Source organism: Leptodactylus fuscus, chromosome 3, assembly GCF_031893055.1.
Source record: "Leptodactylus fuscus isolate aLepFus1 chromosome 3, aLepFus1.hap2, whole genome shotgun sequence".
NCBI lineage: Eukaryota > Metazoa > Chordata > Amphibia > Anura > Leptodactylidae > Leptodactylus > Leptodactylus fuscus.
The window spans coordinates 213,321,879-213,343,935 of record NC_134267.1 but is presented as its reverse complement, the minus strand read 5'-3'; the positions used below and the strand labels follow the sequence as shown (position 1 = coordinate 213,343,935).

Here is a 22,057-nt window from a genome sequence, read left to right as displayed (position 1 = left end):
CACTAATTACTCAGGAATGGTGGGGGCTAGAGAAAAAAATTCCATCTGTGCCGGAATTAGTGAAGCAATGTCTATTATGATACAAAAAGCTGGACTTGTTGGAGGTGTTGAATGGTCCTTTTTATATGAAATATGCCTGTAAGGAATTTGTTTCCCCTGACATGGGGTAATTGGCATCAGCCTCATGGAGTTTTTTGCCTTCCTCTGGAACAGCATTGTAGGGTTAAAGACTTCATACAACCTAATTTCCTATGTAACTAAGTGGCATACACCTTTATAAATTTGTCGAATCTCAGGGTTTGTACACCAGAAACTGAAATCTGTCAGCTAGGGTAATTATTTGCACCAATACCAAAGTTGGGGTATGAAGCTCTAACTACTCTCTGTCCACGTTTAGAAGTGCTGTGTAAATTGGGGGGGGGGGGGAGCTAGAATTGTATGGCCACGCTTTTGCCATGCCTCAATATTTTTCAGTGTAGTCAGACCAGAGCCCTGCTCTCTGTACAGCTCTAACTGATAAAACGTGCTGCCTGAAACTGCCAGTAGGAGGCGCTCAGTGAAAAGGAAGTAATGCAGCTACTCAATGGAAGTTGTAAAAATCTGTTCACATTGTTCACCCCCTAGTGGCGGCTGCAGGAAAATGCTATGAGTTTGTTTTATGAAGCAGAAGACCTGTGCTGGGCCCTCTTTTCCCCAGGCCCCATTGCAGCTGCATGTTGTGCCTACGTGGTAACTATGCCACTGGTACCATCTTTAAAGACTAGTATGGGGAATGTTAGGAGAGTGTTAAAACCACCTTAATGCTGCATTAAAGGGGTTGTCTTATGAGATGTACCACTTTTTCATTGGAAGCCATATCTACCCATACATTATGAGCAATGCAAGGGAAATGTAGCATTACATGGCTGCCGGGTCTGCCAGGATGATTTCAGCTCATAGATGGGGGTCCTGAACAGAGAAGACAACCCCTTTGAAGATCTGCATGTAAAGCTACCTATAGTTGTGGTTTTGGAGATGGGTACAGCCATGGCCCGCTTCATTTGTACCCCTCTGAGTCTGGATCTTCACTGTTGCGCTCTGTGCATATTGAATTTATAGTTCTTGCTGAAATGTGGTAAAAATAGGACGAAACTTGAAATAAAACCTAAATCACCTAAGGAAATGGTCATCTGGCCCCTAATCATTTGTAATAGGAGTGTAGATGGGGATTTAGTGGGTCCTGTTTGTACATAGCTCAGCACACGTGACCCGGGGAACATACCAATGGACTGTTTTTGCTGATTTGCTGCCAAATGTTGTATCTAATTATAGACATTTTTTTCCATCATCGATTTACATACGAATGTCCAGTCGTCATAGACGTCCCTTCTCTGGCCTCTTCTCACTGTGTAAGATGTAAACATGTTTTTTTTTCTAGAATGTCCTTTTGATACGGGCAGATACACTGTCTTAAAGAGGACCTTTCATGGTTTGGGTACAGGCAGTTCTATATACTGCTGGAAAGGCAACAGTGCTCTGAATTCAGCGCACTCTCTGCTTTCCCGATCTGTACCCCGGGTAAAGAGCTAGTGGTTCCAGTACTGTAGCTCTTCACAGTCAAAAGGGCGTTCCTGACAGTCAGTCAGGAACGTCCTTCTCCACAGCAGCGCCTATCGCGCTGTACAGTGTGAGCGGGGAGGAACGCTCCCTCCCCTCCTGATAATACTCGCCTATGGACGAGCACTGTGAGAAGAGGGAGGGGGCGTTCCTCCCCGCTCACACTGTACAGCGCTATTGGCGCTGCTGTGGAGAGGACGTTCCTGACAGACTGTCAGGAACGCCCTTCTGACTGTAAAGAGCTACGGTACCGGCACCGCTAGCTCTTCACCTCGGGCACAGATCGGGAAAGCCGACAGTGCGCTCAATTCAGCGCACTGTCAACTTTCCAGCGGTATATAAAACTGCCTGTGCCCAAACCCATGAAAGGTCCTCTTTAAAACTGACTTTATTGGCAGGAATCCTCTTTTAGTCTAGGGCTAATGATGTATATAAAACTGCATGTGCTCCAAACCATGAAAGGTCCTCTTTAAGGATTTGTGAGTTTACTCATTGTACAATGGAAAGCCCTGGATCCGCCCCTGAATTGAGGTGGACTTTCTGCTGATTCCTCTTTTTATTTTCCAGCCTTCCAGTTCCCATTCCAGTTTCCTGGTTCCCCCATGGTATAACACCCTCTTTACAGATTCCTACACATAACACCCCCAATCTGACCCCACACACAATATATTGGCCCCCATGCAGTAACTGTCTCCTTTACTTGCTCCCATACAGTATGTGCTTCTCATACTGTGATTTAGGCTACTATCTGGATTACTCGATTACGTACTATTCAGTTACCAATATCCTGGCTACAGTAGCCTCCTCCGCTTGACCTTCAGCCTTCAGAGGGCCCTTTGTGCCACACATCATGTACCAATGATGACGAGCATCAGGACATGATATAAGGTGCATGGGCCCCCTGGAGGCTGAAGGATGAAGTGGAAGTGGAAGAATAGCTGCTGATACTTGTTGTAGTAATCCAGCTGGTAGTGATTTATTTAAAAAAACAAACAAAAAAAAAAACAGGGGGGTGGCCAGTAATTAATCGGCATGGGGTACACCTGTCGATTCACCAGTACCCCTGTGGGCCAGTTTAAACCTGTCTTTAGGTGTACACAAAGCTTGTCAACTGGTAGAATTATTAGTGTAGCACAAAATCAAAATGGATAGCTCCAAAGGGCTGACCAGAGGGTGGAAACTGGAGAATATAGGTACAAGTAGTAAATAATGGTATCGCAACACTGAATTAGTTCATCTACACTGGTAAATGTTTCTAATAACGGAATAATCAAGAACTATAGATTAGTTGAGTAGTGCACTTCCTCTTTCTACCACTTGATGTCACCACTTCCCTGTAGTTTAAGATCTTACTATTAGCGGATTACTATATGGCAGGAGTATACAGCGAGCTGACACAAGTATCATTAATAAGCCCATAGACGTAAATAAAATGTACCGTACTACGTATCATCAGAGCTTCTTCTTCTTCTATTGATTGTTCTATATTCTCAATTCTCTCTATAGTATAAAATATAATATAGCGCTTATATCAGTCCAGGCCACTAGTAGGGTTACAATCTAATCTCAGGCAACTCTCTTGGGGCAATTCTATAGGAAAAAAATTCACTTAAATATGATAAGTTTGCGGACACAGGTAGGCGTTCTGAAAATAGATGCCTTGTAATCCCTTAATGGCCACTAATAGTCCTTTTTACTTAGTCCTTGGCCATTAAGGGTCTTTATTGTATGGCAGTGTAGAGTAAGCCCTGCAGGGGTGTTGTATATTGCCCTATAGCGGGAGCTTAGCTGTCTATTTACAGCCCAACATTTAGGATCGGAACAACTTGATCTTTTTTAACCATTTCATCGTCATAGTCAAGGGTGACCAAAGAAGATTCCCCTTCTATTCAGGTCATCTAGGTTTCCCATCGATGCAACTGTGGCTGGTAAAACATACAGATCCAAGAAGGGTCCCAGGCCTGCCTGAATATTTAGGGCTCGTTCACACGGGCGGATTATGGCGCGTAATCCTCATCATAATCCACCCCCTCACAATGGTGGTCTATGTGGACCGCCAGGCTACTTTTTTCTGTGAGCAGACAGAAGCGAGCTGCCCTTTCTTCTTGTGACTTTGATGAGCCGCGGCGTCCACCTCGAAGAAGCAACCACCGGTGTCGGCCTATTCATTTGAGCCTGCTCCGGAGGGGGAAGTTGCAACTGTCAGAAGCCGTGACAGTCGTGGCAGGCAGGTTTTGACCCAAGAGTGATGCAGCTTCCCATGTCACTCTCAGTGCCAAAATCCGCCATATCACCTCCCGTGTGAAGTTAGCCTTATTGTGCTTTTATCATATACTGTATTTGACCATACCCATTAGTTGCCAATTTTGCCAGGGTCAACCACCCATCTACTATGTATCTAGGCCACCCGATTCCCTCCGGACAGCAGATGTTGGGGGAGACAATAGGATTTCATCTACCTGATTCCTTTGGTGTCAAGCAGTGGTCTTTCCCCTGGTCAATTCGGTAAATATCCACCACCCGGCACAGCCAAGCATGCAAGTATATGGGGAAATCGGGTAAGATATGGCTTAAGTGGTGCTCTAACTACTGTGTATGTCATGGTAAGTACGCTAATTCATTATCAGCTTGAAATAAACATGTAAAATAGTAATAAAATGAATATATATATATATATATATAGCTGATTTGGCTGAAATTTTCCACAAACATAGTTAATACACCCGATTAAACAATAGGCTACTTTTCGTCACAATAGTGCACATACATTTGTGCCAGGACCCCCACAAAACCCAAACTCACACCACCATCTCTGCAATCTCACACACTTTGGACCATAGCAAGCCACAAAATTCATATTGCCCTCTACAGCCTCGCCCCTAACCCCTAAAAAAAAATATAAAAAAAATAAATAAAAAGGATTAAAAATTCAAATCACCCCCCTTTCCCTAGAACACATATAAAAGTACTTAAAAACTGTGAAACACATACATGTTAGGTATCCCTGTGTCCGAAATCGCCCGCTCTACAAAGCTATACAAATATTTTTCCTGTTCGGTAAACGCTGTAGCGGGAAAAATGGTCAAAAGTGCCAAACCGCTGTTTTTTCACTGTTTTGATTCTGATAAAAATTTTAATAAAAAGTGATCAAAGCAATAACATTTCCCGGTAGAACTACAAAGTACACCCGGTCACGCAAAAAAAGACGCCCTATACATCCCCGTACACGCACGTATAAAAAAGTTACGGCTGTCGGAATATGGCGACTTTTCAAAAAAAAAATTTTAAACACAGTTTTGGATTTTTTCTAAGGGGTCAAAATGTAAATAAAACCATATAAATTTGGTATCCCCAGAATCGTAAGGAAACACAGAATACAGGGGACATGTCATTTTGGTTGCACAGTGAACGCCGTAAAACCAAAGCCCGTAAGAAAGTCGCAGAAATGCATTTTTTCTTAAAATCCACCCTATTCTGAATTTTTTCCCTGCTTCCCAATACATTATATAGAATAAATAATGGCGGCATCATGAAGAAAAATTTGTCCCGCAAAAATTAAGACCTAATATGGCTCTGGAAGCGGAGAAATAAAAAAGTTATGGGGTTTAGAGGGAGGGGAGTCAAAAATGAAAATCAAAAAATGCCATCGGCGGGAAAGGGTTAACGTCAAATACTTCTGTCCCAAAGTCACTATGTAAAGTTTCTCACAACACCGTATAGCAGCTCAAATACAAATTACCTTCAACATAAAAGTCTCACGTATTCTCTGAATTACAGCAAAAACAAGATACAAACTTACATTTCATATCCCATCCCTTATACACACTACGAAAACCTTACCCGCGCCTGTATATACCCACTGCTACAATCACCGCAGACGAAGTCGCGGGTACCAGCTAGTTGTATTATAATAACTCTATATTTCCTACCCACTGGCTAACATGGTACAAAGACAAACATTTTCTTTATACTATTTATGGTATTCATTCAATGTCATATCTATCTATCTATCTATCTATCTATCTATCTATCTATCATCTATGTATCTAACTATCTATCCTATTCATTCATCCGTCTCATGTTTATCTATCTATTCAATATGTATCTATCGATCTATCTTTAGAACTTCTTATTCCTTTAGGGCTCTTACATGTAAAACATTTTATCCGTCTTTATATTCGCTGTTTATCGGATTATACTATATACCACAAGCTATTTTAATACAAAATTCAGCCATGTTCTGTAATTTCCAAGAAAACTGAACAGAGTGTGTGCATTAACATTTTCTGAGTGTTTCAGAGAAAAGAAAGGAAATGTTTTAACCGCGGTATGTAAGTCATGAATGGAGTACACGGCACAAAGGGAAAATGGACCAGAAATAGAATGGCCTTAAGAATGGGAACTGAATGGTGACACTTATTACACACATACCAAACAGGAGAACAATCGGGTGCCCCTGGTCGTCACATATAACCCCCACTTGGAGACGCTGAGAAGAATCACACGCAAATTACATCTACTACTGCAAAAAAAGACTGTCTAAAATCCATATTTTCTGACCCCCCTCTCCTATGCTACAGACAGCCACCAATCCTCAGGAATATGGTTGTCAGCAGCTCACTGTCACCTCCAACTAACACAGGAACATTTCCATGCGGACAGAAAAGGTGCAAAACCTTCCCTCACATACTGACCACCGACAAGATAGAGATACCAAATTCTAACAGAGAATATAAAATCCCAGGTAAGTTCACCTGCAGCACACCTAATGTAGTGTATTTAATAACATGCACCAAATGTTCCACTAAAAATCTGTATGTTGGAGAGATGGGCCAGAAGCTCAGAATGCAGATTAACTCACATCGTCATACAATTAGAGAACAAAGAATGGACCTTCCCGTGTCAAAACATTTCTGCAATGAAGATCGTAATATCACCAATGACATGAAAATTTTGGTTTTAGGGGGAATTTTAAATCAAGGAAACAGAGACAGATTTATGAGTACAAGTTTATGATATTGTTTGACACTCTCGAGAAAGGGATGAATCTCTCACATGGGTTCATGGCATCCTACAGAAATCACTGAACTGAGACAGCCATAAAAGACACTCTGTGAACTGATAAGAACATTACAAGCTTATGAATTGTTTAGTTGTATAACCAATAACCTTCTTCCCCCCTCTCTCCTCGAATTCTATTCCTATGTGTCCCTCTTGTACATAAATATGCATCCTTCATAAATTGTTTTTAGATATACCTGAAGAAGAAGCCGAGAGCTTCGAAACGTTGTAATCTACCATCATTATTAGTTAGCCATTAAAAAAGGTATCAACTACTGACGACGCTCAAGTTTTTTATTTTTTTATATTTCCTACAATAAATAGATATGAAATAAATTAATATTATAGATAGGGAGATATGAAATAGAATGATGAATATGATAGGTGTTAAAATGAGAAATCAGAATATCAGAACATGCTAGCAAAACCCTTGGAAGCCTGCAATCCACAAAACAACCACAGGGTGGCCACATTTGTAGCATTTGACACATATAGCATATCACCTGGTGACACAATATCACAGAACATAAAATTGTGCTGAAAAGCTAACTTGTGACATGCATATCTGAACATCTCCAGCTAAGTGGAAGGTAAGGACTAACATTACATTAGGCCACAAATTTGATCATGTATAGACAACATGGTTTGTTACGCCCATCTGAGGTCACTATATAGAGGAAGACATTTCAATGGATGAAGGATAAGAGATACTAATCTAACATTGGCCCATGTATTATAATAAACAGACATTTGCAACCGGTTTCGGGTCTTGATAAACATATCCTCTAAATCTCAATGTCAAGTGAATCACTGCAGTTGGTAATACATTATCCCTACTCCTCCAATGTTTGCATCTCTATCTGTCCCGTATTAATGAACTGAAATAAAACAAGCAGATTCTTTCCATCCTTTCTGTAAACATTCTGCGGCAGAATCAATAGTGACAACATTTCATTAGCCAGCAACGCTGCTAACAGTTGGAGGTGGGCGGCGAGCGCTGAAATCCCAGGGGCTCTGGCTATGGAAATACACAAATATATGGTCCAGCAACCAAACCAATTAAAGGAACAAAAAAAGCATGTAGAAACACTAAATTTAGGAATTTTGTGCCAATTTTTCAAAAATGTTTATAAAAACATCCTGAACTTGAATGGTTGTAAAAATAGAATCTAGAATATTTTCTCTGTCCGGCTCATTCACTTTTACCCTGATAGATTTAATCTTTTTAAGCTTTTTTGCATTGAATATTTAATTGCTGAGATATTTAACTTTTAATCTGTATGCAAATGAGCTGTTTGGTGCACCCAGGGTGTGGCCACATCAGGCGGAGCAACTGTTTTCTTCTATGGTTGCTGCACCATCAGGACTTGTAAGTCAGGATGCTCCACTAGATTGGTCACGCCCTGGGGGTGCTAAGCAGCTCGATGTGGATTAAGAGTTGATTTTATTCTGGACGCAACATTGCAATTTGACGCAAACAATATAAGCAGTATAGAAGTGATTTTGATAGTGATAGAATCCCTTTAAGGCCAGGTCCCAATATGGTGTAAACAGTCCCTGCTAGATGGATGGTATTCTAGTGAACAACCCATTTAATGCAATGGAACTGCTCTTGCTTTGGATCATGCTGTGACTTCCTGCTGGGAGAGATGGAGGGGGAGCTTTATGTATACAAGACACGTTTTTGAAATTCTAGATGATATATAGTGATGATTTTACATGTCTATGACTTATTGACATTCATATTATATGCATGGAAATATTTTTAAGGTAGCGATGTGTTAATTTTAATTAGTCTTTGCTGGTACGTCAAGGGAGCAGCTAATTATAATGCTGTGTTAATATACTATTAATTTACTATATGTACGCTGCAATGTTGTACAAGGGTTTTATGTCTCACTGCATGTGTAATTGTGGTGTAGTCGCTATATACACAGGAGAATAACAATGCCAGTGCAGGATTAATATACTTGATATCTACATTGCACTATGGAGGTATAAACTGATCACAAGGTATAAGCTAATAGCAGGTGTATTATGTTACCTTGTGATATTTTATACTGTAGTTATTTCTTTTCACGTTGTTTGGATTAGTCTGGCTCATTCTTGTGCCTATATAATATTAGCGGAGTTACCAGATAATAGGACAGATGTCCTCATAGTAATAAAATATCTTTTGGGCATGTTTCAGGTGTTCAAGGTGTCACCAACAAGTTTATATAACATAGTTTTGGAGCAATGTCAGGTCAAGATAGGTGGAGACTCTAATGCAAAATGTTTTTGGAATGTTTTTGGAAAAACAATACCATATATGCCCAAGATTTTAATAATACTATATATTGCATACAATAATACCAGAATATAGATTTCAACATGATCCATGCAAGGCACAAAGGATGACCTCTACATAAGGAGCAGCCCAGCAGAGAAAGGCCAGAAGGTTGGAAGTAGTAGTAGCTGCAGTCATGGAGGATTTCTACCAGACCTTCTCTCCTCAGGGGTGGTGCAGTACAGAGGAAGTCTGCAGGGTGTATGTCAGGACCTCAAAGCTGTGGCCTTGATCTCAGGTCTGACATCATAATGTCAGATCTAAGGCCAGGGTCACTGCTTTGAGGTCTTTATAACAAGTACTCTCAGTCTCTTCTTGCATACATCCTGCAACCCAATGGAGGGAACCTGAGGCTGTGATCTCAACGATAGGATAAGGGAACTCAACTGTGGGCCACATGGTGGCTCAGTGGTTAGCACTGCAGCCTTGCAGCGCTTGAGTCCTCAGTTCGAATCCTGCCAAGGGCAAAAAAAACATCTGCAAGGAGTTTGTATGTTCTCCCCGTGTTTGTGTGGATTTCCATCCCATATTCCAAAGACATACTTATAGGGAAAAAATGTACATTGTGAGCCCTATGTGGGGCTCACAATCTACAAAAAAAAAAAAAAGGGAAATCAACCGACTCCTCCAGTCCCCATCCCATGCCACACCATGCTGAGGGGCCTGTGATGGAGCAGCCCAGCAGAGAAAGGCTAGAAGTCGTAGTAGCTGTAGTCATGGAGGATTCTACCAGACCTTCTTCTGCTCCTCAGGGATGGTGCAATACAGAGGAAGTCTGCAGGGTGTATGTCAGGATCTCAAAGCTGTGACGTGATGTAACTCAAGGGTAGTTCCCTTGAGCTGTGTGGTTGCGATTAGAAGGGCTCTGATAGTAAGCACAGGAGTGACTCAGGAGGTAGTTGGACCAGTGATGTAACTTTTCTGAAGAAACAGAAGAACTAATACAGCTTCCCGATGGGCATAGTGGCTTGGAGTTCCACTGTGGATGGCTGGTCCCAGACTTGGTACGAGGAATGCCCAGTTTTAAGATGGTACCTAGTACCGTTTTGTCTCCTTTCCAATAGATCTGTATTCTGCCTTACCCACAATGGCTATGGTGGCTAATGTAATTGAGTCCCAAGACTCCAAGCTGCCTGGATATTAGTGGGTCTTGGCTGGGAGTCTCTGGTAAACTAAACTTCTCCAAGAGGTCACTCCTGTCCCTTCAGAAGAGCTTTTGACAGCACGGGGTTGCATTGATGGTGTCTGGGCACTAACTATGAATAGAGCTTAACTCTTGCCCTAAGTTGCACGGTCTCTCAGTAGGGTGTCCACACTTCGCTACCAGGACTAAAACTAACTGGCAAACTATGGAGACGTTCATTCTCCATCCCTAAGTCCAAGCCAGAAGTCATGGGATGAAAAAGGGTTGCACCAGCTCCACAGTGGGTAACTCTTAAACAGTAGGAACAAAACGAAGGAAAAAAAATATACAGTATGAACAATACATTATATACAGTACAAACAAGGAAATAGAAATAACTCAACAAAATAAAACCAAACAGTTTAAGCAGTGTCCACTGGGATACTGCACACGCATTGTCTCAAGTTGAGCAGGGATTCCTCCCATCTCCTAAATGCAAAACACTGATTAAAGCTGGTAGGGTCTCCAGACTAACTAGGGACTCTGCTTACTCTATACTTCTCCCAAACTAGGGAGTGCTAACTTACCTCCTCCTTCTCCCTGAGGAAGGAAAAGACTCCTTGTCCCCCTACAACAGTGATGGAGGACCATTTAGAGATCGAGTGCCCAAACTGCAACCCAAAACCCACTAATTTATCACAAAGTGCTATGTGATAAAAATAGTGAAGGGCCCCCACACAGTACAATCTGCTCCACACTGGCTGATACACAGTACAATTTGCTCCACACTGGCTGATACACAGTACAATTTGCTCCACAGTGAGCTCCACACAGTGTAATCTGCTGCAAACTGGCCCCGCACAGTATAATCTGTGCCACAAATGGGTGCCCACAGAGAGGGCTCTGAGTGCCATAGGTTTGCCATCATGGCCCTAAACATTCAGAATGGTGTAAAGTATGTAAATTACTTACTTATAGCCCATTAATTTCATTGGGTTTCATGTGATATTCCATTTCCCTTGTGATGGCGCTGCAGGGAAAGTGAACACTGCATGAATGGCATATTCTGTAATGGTTTGTACATGTGTGTAAACAGATCAGTAATGTGCCGCTAGATTCTCAGAATACAGCAGACAGGTTGTTTATGAGAATTTCAAGTGCATCTCAAGTGCGCCTTATATTATTCTATACTGAGAGGTGCAAAATTTGATCTCATTATAAATCTACAGTAATAAAATTTGACTCTACTCAGATTGCTTTTGGGGAGGGGGAAGAGTCATTTGTGCCAAATGAGATGCTTGTTCTAAAGTGATATCTAAACATATTGACAGCCGTAAATTGTGCGCCGCATGGGGCCCGTAAACCTTGTACACCACTGCAAACATCTGAACCGTAAATGAAATTCTCCCATTTATATCCCTACAGGGCAAAAGACTAACCCCACTCAACTTCTCCTCAATGATCCAAATATCTCTTGTCTGCATAATATTTTCATCAATGATAAAGAAACATTCTGAAGTTGGTAATTTCCTTGGTTGGAGATGAAAAGGAATCAGAGAGTATAACAGGATAAGCGGAAATAATACTGACTGCCAAAATAGGACTGAAGTCTCCAGAAATCTAAGTACGTATGGCTGCTTATCAAGTGAGAACAGGCTAGGAGATGATAGAAACTGAGACTGTTGTGAGTGAGACCTGATTTTAATGGGGACCTGCCAGATCTCCTATCTGAGAGCAGCATATGGTAGGGGGTAGAGGGGAAAATACTGAACTCACAGATATATAGTTTTCTATGATTTGATTCAGTGTTTTCATGTTAAAAGTTATTTATATGTAATCAGGATAAATAAGGGCTGTGAGTCCTGCTACTTCCAACTACTCATTGAAAAAGCCTGTGAGTCCTGCTACCCCCAACTACTCGTAGAGAATGCCTGTGAGTCCTGCTACTCCCGACTACTCATAGAGAAAGCCTGTGAGTCCTGCTACCCCCGACTACTCATAGAGACAGTCTGTGAGTCCTGATACCCCCGACTACTCATAGAGAGAGCCTGTGAGTCCTGCTACCCCCAACTACTCGTAGAGAAAGCCTGTGAGTCCTGCTACTCCCGACTACTCATAGAGAAAGCCTGTGAGTCCTGCTACCCCCGACTACTCATAGAGACAGTCTGTGAGTCCTGATACCCCCGACTACTCATAGAGAGAGTCTGTGAGTCCTGCTACCCCCGACTACTCATAGAGAGAGTCTGTGAGTCCTGCTACCCCCGACTACTCATAGAGAGAGCCTGTGAGTCCTGCTACCCCCGACTACTCAAAGAGAAAGCCTGTGAGTCCTGCTACTCCCGACTACTCATAGAGAAAGCCTGTGAGTCCTGCTACCCCCGACTACTCATAGAGACAGTCTGTGAGTCCTGATACCCCCGACTACTCATAGAGAGAGTCTGTGAGTCCTGCTACCCCCGACTACTCATAGAGAGAGTCTGTGAGTCCTGCTACCCCCGACTACTCATAGAGAGAGCCTGTGAGTCCTGCTACCCCCGACTACTCAAAGAGAAAGCCTGTGAGTCCTGCTACCCCCGACTACTCATAGAGAAAACCTGTGAGTTCTGCTACCCCCGACTAATCATAGAGAAAGCCTGTGAGTCCTGCTACCCCCGACTACTCATAGAGACAGTCTGTGAGTCCTGATACCCCCGACTACTCATAGAGAGAGTCTGTGAGTCCTGCTACCCCCGACTACTCATAGAGAGAGTCTGTGAGTCCTGCTACCCCCGACTACTCATAGAGAGAGCCTGTGAGTCCTGCTACCCCCGACTACTCAAAGAGAAAGCCTGTGAGTCCTGCTACCCCCGACTACTCATAGAGAAAGCCTGTGAGTCCTGCTACCCCCGACTACTCATAGAGAAAGCCTGTGAGTCCTGCTACCCCCGACTACTCATAGAGAAAGCCTGTTAGTCCTGTTACTCCCAACTACTCATTGAGAAAGCCTGTGAGTCCTGCTACCCCCCACTACTCATAGAGAGAGCCTGTGAGTCCTGCTACCCCCGACTACTCATAGAGAGAGCCTGTGAGTCCTGCTACCCCCGACTACTCATAGAGAGAGCCCGTGAGTCCTGCTACCCCCAACTACTCACAGAGAAAGCCTGTGAGTCCTGCTACCCCCGACTACTCACAGAGAAAGCCTGTGAGTTCTGCTACTCCCAACTACTCATTGAGAAAGCCTGTGAGTTCTGCTACTCTCAACTACTCATTGAGAAAGCCTGTGAGTTCTGCTACTCCCAACTACTCATTGAGAAAGCCTGTGAGTCCTGCTACTACCAACTACTCATAGAGTAAGCCTGTGAGTCCTAAATCCCTCGCCCACTCAGAGACAATCTGTGAATCCTGCTTCCTCCACCCACTCATAGAGAAACCATGAACAATATAGCTATGGATGGTATTTTCTGTTTAGTGATCCCCGTCCATGATCCCCCTTCCCTCCCCTTTGCACTAGGCATAACAGAATGCATCAGTTTTGTAGAGTATCCCTTTAAATGTGGCATCGCATGACAACAATCACAGATAATTTATCTACATATTTAGCATTAAATAAGCTGTACTATGTATAAGGTATTGAGTTGTATTGTATATAAGGTAATGAGTTGTACTTTGTATAAGATCTTGAGTTGTACTGCATATAAAGTAATGAGTTGTACTTTGTATAAGGTAATGGGTTGCAGTGTATATAAATGAAAATGTTTTATAGTAAGAGAATTTAGACAGTAGAGGTGTCTGAGAATATTAAAATTCCCCACTGCTGCTGTAGAAGTCACCAGGAGAAAAGGCAAATGCTAACCTGTATGATGCTGATGTAAAAATAGGTTTCAGATCTGAACCCATATTAGGTAAGCAGGGCAAGGACTGGTCTCCAATCCAATTATGCCACATGCACATGGGCAGCTCAATAAACCTGTACTTCACCCTCCTCCTGATATCAGTGGGTGAGGGCAAGTAACTTTTGTGTCTAGTACAGTTAATAGGTAAACCTGGGCTGGTTTCACATAGGAGACTCCATAGACATCTGAGGTTGTTCAGTAAATCCCCTGAAATAGGGGTCCAGGTGTTGCGCCCCAAAGCATGGACAACCATCCACTTCTTATCCACTAGAAGACAATGACTGTTTTAGGACAGTCTGTGAGATGCAGCAGACTTGAGTGTAGCAGAGCTGAGTTCATCTTGATATCACAAATTGCTGATTATCTACAGCAGTCTAACTATTTCTAAGAGAAGGATCCCTTACTTAAAGAGAACCCTTCACTGCTTCAACTAATTCTAGTTCTTATATTCTTATTAATAGATGATGCTCCACTGATTCCAGCACCGTTGGAAATTTTTCTCTAGCCCTCACCATTCCTGAGTAACACGTACAGGTAGTTTTGTCGTCTGTAATACCAGGTGGGCAGTGTCAGGCAGGGGGTGTGATTCAGAGCTCCAATCAGAGGCAGCCAATGTTAGAGCTCAGAATCACGCCACTTGTCTGCCCCTGCCTGACACTGCCCACCAGACAGTACAGAGTCTAAATAGTTTAGCAGGGACTAAAACTAACAGCATTGGAATTAGTGGAGCAGCAGCTATTTAAGAGCTGGATTTGTTGCAGGTGGTGAAAGGTCCTGCTTAAAAAAAAATGACCAAATACTATGATCACACACTATGCCACATGTTAAAATCTTCTGATTAGTTGTAGGAACAGAAAAATGGACACAAACAGAGGCCGAGCCCCATTGACTATAATGAGCACATTGGGTATCTCTGGGTGTCTATTTCACTCAGTGATTTATGATGGATCTACACTGGACATACACCCAATGCAGAAGTGAACCCAACCTTGAAGCGTACCTCCAAATACAAAAATACTTCTCCTAATTGAATAGTACAGACAAATATAAGATACTTTGTAATATAGAAGGTAACTCACTATGATAAATGGAGAAGGAAACCTATTTCTTTAATAAGATATATTACAAAGTTTCTTATATTCACTTGCACTATTCATTTGTAAAAAGTTGTTTTATAATAGGTGGTATGCTTTACGGATAAGGGAACTACCCTGTTTCCTCGAAAATAAGACACCCCCCTTCACCTACCGCACCACCTACAACCGGCAGTCATGCCGGCACTCCGCTAAGGAAGCGCCGTCATGACTGCTGATTGTCCCTCGCTGCAGCCGCTGCATAAGACATCCCCCGAAAATAAGACAGGTCATATATTTCGGAAGAGAATTTAATATGACACTGTCTTATTTTCAGAGAAACAGGGTACTCCTAGGACATGGTGTACTCCTAGGGTTTAAACCATGACATGATGCATAAATCATAAACCCCACAACATCTATAGATGTATATGTAAGTTTAATAAAACTAGTAATTTAGGATTAAATGGATACCTAACAGCAGAGAGAGGATCAGTTATACAACCCAACCAAGCTGTAATGAGATGGATGAGAGGAAGTTCTGTTCATCTTCAGGCTTAATACGATATAGATGTACCCCCCACCCCGGTCATGTTTATCTCCAGATTCGCCGCTCCATGCAGATATTAAAAGGCTTCCTTTTATCTACCAGCTCTCGGCACAGTCTGTATTCTCTCCTATAATGCAGGTGTTGTTTTGCTGAAGAGCACTTAGCCTGCCTGGCAGAGGAGTCACTGACAAGGCTACGAGCTATCTGAAGATTTCATCTCCGCGGCCTGTGTATTTTATTACTTGCTATCTAGTTCAAATGCCCTGCTACATGGTGAACACGTATTTTGGGGGTGAAGGAGGGGTGACGTTTCGGTAAATTTTTGCTAAACTATTTACCGATGTAACAGAGCGGAATTTGTCCTATATTGAAGTAATACAAACTATTGCTATAAGGGTGTTAAGGTTCACAGACAAAGCGTACGTAAAACCAGGCGTAAAAGACAATGAACACGAAAAATGGCTGTAACACAAAGAGGGTCTGTGGGGCACAGACATGTTCTATTTTTTTGGCAGCTTTCCCAGGTGCCATGAGGGATCTGCATAAATGGGTGCCCCAGAGATGTAAGTCAGCATGGACTGTTTCAACCGTTTTTTCATGGCAGATCATGACTGTCCGAATAAAGCCTTACGCACTCTTCTAGAAGCTACTGTACCTTCACTAAATTCAAGAAAAGCAGCAAAACCCGTGTAGTGCTCTACAATACTCATAAACATAAAATGGAAGTTCCCGTGCTGATCTCGAGGACTATGGCTACGGGGAGTCGAGAGGATTGTTTGTGTACGCAGGCTTGTCTATATGATGGAGAAGTGTTCTTAGATTTCTATGGAGATATCCTGTGTCCTTAGGAATGTTAATGCTGACTATACCAGCAGTTTAGAGCTGTATGAGCCATGTAATCCCTCCAAAGAAAAATAATCTGGCGGGAAGTCAAAATGGCACCTGCTTGCCCCCTGCACCATTCATCACACTTGTTGTGTCCACCAGTCCTTCTCTATGTAGTATAATGGCCGGATCTTCTAGATCTTCTGGTATCAGTAAAGGTCTACTGACCAGGGTTCAATATCAGGTGAAAGTGCAAGCTGAACAGCAGCTGAACCCGACCAGTAGTTACCTGTTTTATTGGATTATAGGACTCATCTGACTATAAAACGGACCTAAGTTTAAGGCTAGAAAAGAATATTTCATTTTAATGGAGCAGCAGCTACTAATATACCGTATTTTTCGGACTATAAGACGCACCGGACCATAAGACGCACTAAGGTTTTAGAGGAGGAAAATAGGGAAAAAAAAAATTAAGGAAAAAAAATTGGTAAAATATTTAATAACCTAATAATATAATATTTTACCAATGTAAATAGAACCGGGGGCTTTCGGACACAGGGATACCAAATGTGTATGTGTTTCACAGTAATGTTTTTGTTTTATATGTATTCTAGGGATATGGGGGTGATTTGAACATATCTATCTATCTATCTATCTATCTATCTATCTATCTATCTGTCTGTCTGTCTGTCTGTCTGTCTGTCTGTCTGTCTATCTGTCTGTCTATCTATTCTATCTAATCTCATCCATGGATGGAAAGAGACACCCTGCAGTGAAGCTATGTAAGAAGAGAAAAAGGGGCGGGCCAGACGGGTGAAGGAGGTGTGGTTTTCTAAGCAAACTTGAAAACACACCTCTTTCACCTGTCTGGCTCGTCCCTCCTTCACTGCCTCTCAGATCTTGCTCTTGCAATGAAGCCACACAGGCAGGGGAGTAGGGGCGGGCCAGACGGGTGAAGGAGGCGTGGTTTCAAGCTTGCCGAGAAAACCACGCCTCCTCCTCCCGTTTGGCCCGCCCCTCCTTCCCTGTCTGTGTGGTTTCATTGCCGGAGCCAGATCTGAGAGGCAGTGAAGGAGGGGCGGGCCAGACGGGTGAAAGAGGCGTGGTTTTCTCGGCAAGCTTGAAACCACGCTTCCTTCACCTGTCTGGCCCGCCCCTACTTCCCTGCCTCTCATATCTCGCTCCTGCAAACACGCGACACAGACAGGGAAGGAGGGGCAGAGCAGGCAGGCACCGTGCTGCTCTCCTTTTCATTCGTACAGACGGGACACAGACGCTGCACACGCTGCATTCGGACTATAAGACGCACACACATTTTCCTCCCATATTGGGAGGAAAAAAAGTGCGTCTTATAGTCCGAAAAATACGGTATGTAAAGAGATGGACTTGTTGGAGGCGGTGAAAGGTTCTCTTTAGGCAGAAGCCACCTCAGGTTCCGCACCAAAAAACGGATACCCGCGACTGAATGCCGGTGCACTGCACCGGCCTCCAGTCACGCAGTGTGCTCCAGATTAGGCCCAATGAATAGGGCTAGTCGGGAGCAGGGAGTGTCTTCAGGCCAAATCGCGAGGCAAAATGGCCTGAGGAATGAGCACCTTGCTTCTTTTTCCAGGAGCCAAAACAAACCGGCTCCCAAAGTGTAAACTACCCCCCCCCCCTTCCAGGCTCGCTCCCGTGCACTTAGCCCCGCCTCCCTCCCCCCTGAGAGCAGCAGATACATCACTTGACTTTTGACCAGATAAGTCAAGGGATGTGTCAACAACGAATTGAATAAAGTAAGATAGTGGACAAACAAAGCAGTTTTGCTGAAGCAGTGTATTTAGGAAAAGTCTTACATCCACATTAACAAGCAGTATAGATAGGATCCTTGTGATGGGACAACACCTTTAATGTTTTTTTTATTTTTTTCACCTCCCCTGGGCCTCCACCTATTATATTCTTGGGACTGAAGATAAGATGATTCTCTGTTTGTTTAGTTTCATAAAAACAAACAATTTGGAATATTGGGGTCAACCCCCGGCGGGATACAAAGCAACTCACTTGTGTCAACTACTAAGGGCTCGTTCACATCTGCGCCCGGCACTCCGTTCTGCAGGTTTCCGTTTCCTGCATAAAACAGAGCAGGAGACAGAAACCTGCAGGAGTCTTTCTCACCCATTCAAATGAATGGGTGAGAAAGCTGTCCGGCCGTGAGCGGCAGTGAGCGTTTTATGCTCTCCGCCGCGAAACCGGGTTTTTTAATCCAGACACAGAGTCGGACATGCAGTACTCTTTGTCCGGATTTAAAAAACGGTTTCACGGCGGAGAGCATAAAACGCTCACGGCCGGACACGGTCTGTGCTTTCCGTCTTCTTGCATGCAGAAGACGGAAAGCACAGAATGGAGACCAGAACGCAGGTGTGAACCTAGCATCAGACAGTATTGGATCATAGGTAACTTATTTTGCTTGCCGTCTTTAATCTGCCAGTTTTCTGCAGCCTATTTGGAAATTGCTTAAATTCCATTACTTGGGAATTGCTTAAGCAGCAATTCCATTACACTGCCCTGCACTCTGTACGTGGAGGAGACAGCTCAAGGCAAGACGGAGAGACAGCTCATACAAGGAGGAGGTCAGCTTGTTGTTGGAGGGCTGCTTCGAAGAGGAAAAGCTGAGAGAGCCATAGGATCTTCTTGCAGCGAGGAGAGGGACATCTAAGCCTGAGTGAACATCTGGTGTTCGGCAAAGCGTGTCATTCATAACTGCAACCTAGGAGGCCTGCACAAGTTACTCTTCAACATCCCACTGTGAGAGTTGTCTTTGTCGAGACCTGCTGTAGCGGAACTTCTGCAGTACAGAGTCTGTGTTCCTTCTCCATTGATGTAGCTCCAGGACTTGTAGGGGGTGAAGTATCTGGCGGCAGCTCCATGAGGGCAGGACAGGGGAGCAATTCATCAGCCACCTACTGTATGACTACTATACTGCCACCCCATATCTTTTCCGTACTGCCACCCCACCCCAGTGCCAGTGGCTATGTGCCGTAAGCCCTGACAAAGGATATCCACCATTTTTTTTTTTTTACAGTGTACTCCTGGGTATCCATGGATGTACAGTATATTACATATACTGTATACTACAATTGTGTTTGTTATTGCTCTGTAAATGTATATTTTCTCTCTCTGCTGAGTGGGCAGGCTCCTCATGGGTGGAGCTACAGGGCGGTGCTGGAGGTTTGGATTGTAAAGTATCCTTACAATCTGACAAACATTTAGGGTAGCCTACAGTCTAATAGAAGTCAGAAAACATGCTGCTATGTTTATTGACACAAGCTTCTACTAATGGAAGCGTATTAGAGAGTTGCCAAAAATGCAGGATCAGCAGAAACCATCCAATAAGACCCGAACCTTACCAAAACACAAAACTAGAGCACTACATGTAATAATCATCACGCGGCACACCACAGGTTTTTCCATGTACAATAATATCACAATGTTGGATGATGGGAAATAGATCATTGATGATGATAGATAAACCGCAATAGAGTCATAGTAATAGTGAATAGCCTGAGTCAGGGAAAACATAACCTGCTCATCTCTCTCCTTAATAGATATGAAGCAATAGATAACAAGTCATGCTCCTAAGATACATAAAACCAGTTCAAGTATGAAAAGTATTACATTTCTTAAAAAAAAAAAAAAAAAAATCGACATAATCCCATGTTAGACATATAGAGAGATTATACATAGATATATAGATAAGAGATAATAGATACAGTAGATAGTTTGTTGGATATCAGATAGATCTGTATGAGATAATATAAAGTAGAGAGAAAGATAGATAGATAAATAGATAGATAGTACATAGATAGATAGATAGATAGATAGATAGATAGATAGATAGATAGTACATAGATAGAGAGATAGATAGATAGCTATGTAGATAGATAGATAGATAGATAGATAGATAGATAGTACATAGAGAGATAGATAGATAGATAGATAGTACATAGATAGATAGATAGATAGATAGATAGATAGATAGATAGATAGATAGTACATAGATGGAGAGATAGATAGATAGTACATAGATAGAGAGATAGATAGATAGATAGATAGTACATAGATAGATAGATAGATAGATAGATAGATATGTAGATAGATAGTACATAGATAGATAGATAGATAGATAGATAGATATGTAGATAGATAGTACATAGATAGATAGATAGATAGATAGATAGATAGATAGTACATAGATGGAGAGATAGATAGATAGCTATGTAGATAGATAGATAGATAGTACATAGATGGAGAGATAGATAGATAGATAGATAGATAGATAGATATGTAGATAGATAGTACATAGATAGAGATAGATAGATAGATAGATAGATAGATAGATAGATATGTAGATAGATAGTACATAGATAGAGATAGATAGATAGATAGATAGATAGATAGATAGATAGATAGATATGTAGATAGATAGATAGATGATAGATAGATAGATAGATAGATAGATAGATAGATAGATAGATAGATAGGAGAGATACATTATGTGTTGGATAGATAGTTATTAAGTACATAGATATGAAACACATAGATACATATGAGAATCGGAGATATTAAGTAGATGGATGGCTAGATGATGATATTAATAGATAGATATTAGATGGATGGATGGATGATTACATTATGTGCTGGATAAATAGTTAAGTAGATAGATGGATAAATGATTAGATTAATAGATAGATAGATAGATAGATAGATAGATAGATAGATAGATAGATAGATAGATAGACAGATCTGTGAAATACTGTTTCAATGAGCAGGTAATAAATCTCCCAGAAGCCTCTGCTAGTCCCACTGTATGCCGCTTTGTCTATGAGAAATATAGGTTACATTACCCAGGACCAGTGGTACTCCAGGCCCAGTGGTATGCCCGCTAGTGTCAGTCTTTTCTCCTCTAGGTGGTCTTCTGGGAGACTGTCCTGCCTCCCTTTCTCAGGGTGGTCTTTAGATAAATCTTCTATAGGGTTAACATCCATTCTGGGTGGGCTACAATCTCCCCAGTTTTTTGCTCTGAAGTAGCATTCTGCACTGCAGGAATTGACAATGAAGACTCGGGGTAAACGTATTTACGCTGATCCTGTTTGCTTGCTAATTTTACCTGCACAAGTTCTTGGAATGGCAGCTAACATAGAAATCTGAGACAGACGGCTAGCACACTCTTTCCTTACAACTGACTTTTAAAATATTCCACTTCACTAACCGGCTCGAGTTCATACACAAAGGCCGGGCTGGAGAACACAACTGACTAGATATTCCACGTTGACTTTCTGTAGATCTTACTTTATGGAGCTGCCATTCAGTCTTGTATATTAGACTCACATATAAAGTCCAAATCCCTATAGCTTCTCCAAACTGCCCAGGTTAGCTTGGACTTGGATCACAGTGTCAGACACACAGTCCTGGGCTCTCACATACTGAGGGCGGGTTGTCAGGTAGTCTAGGATCCAGTTGGACAGGTGATGGTCCACACCACCAAGGTTCAGCTTCTCCCTCAGTAGCCCTGGCTGAATGGTGTTGAATGCACTGGAGAAATCAAAGAAAATTATTCTCACAGTGTTCCCGGGTTTCTCCAGGTGAGAG

General features: G+C 42.4%; 1 protein-coding gene across 1 annotated transcript in view; it reads right to left on the bottom strand.

Moving 5' to 3' along the window:
• The window catches only part of LPIN1 (lipin 1), a 122,547-nt gene extending 101,006 nt beyond the window's left edge, over positions 1-21,541 (bottom strand). The window contains exon 1 of the mRNA XM_075269150.1: positions 21,313-21,541. Within this exon, the coding sequence (XP_075125251.1) occupies positions 21,313-21,453 (141 nt within the window). The 5' untranslated portion in view covers positions 21,454-21,541. The remainder of the gene's footprint in view (positions 1-21,312) is intronic.
• Positions 21,542-22,057: the final 516 nt, after the last annotated feature.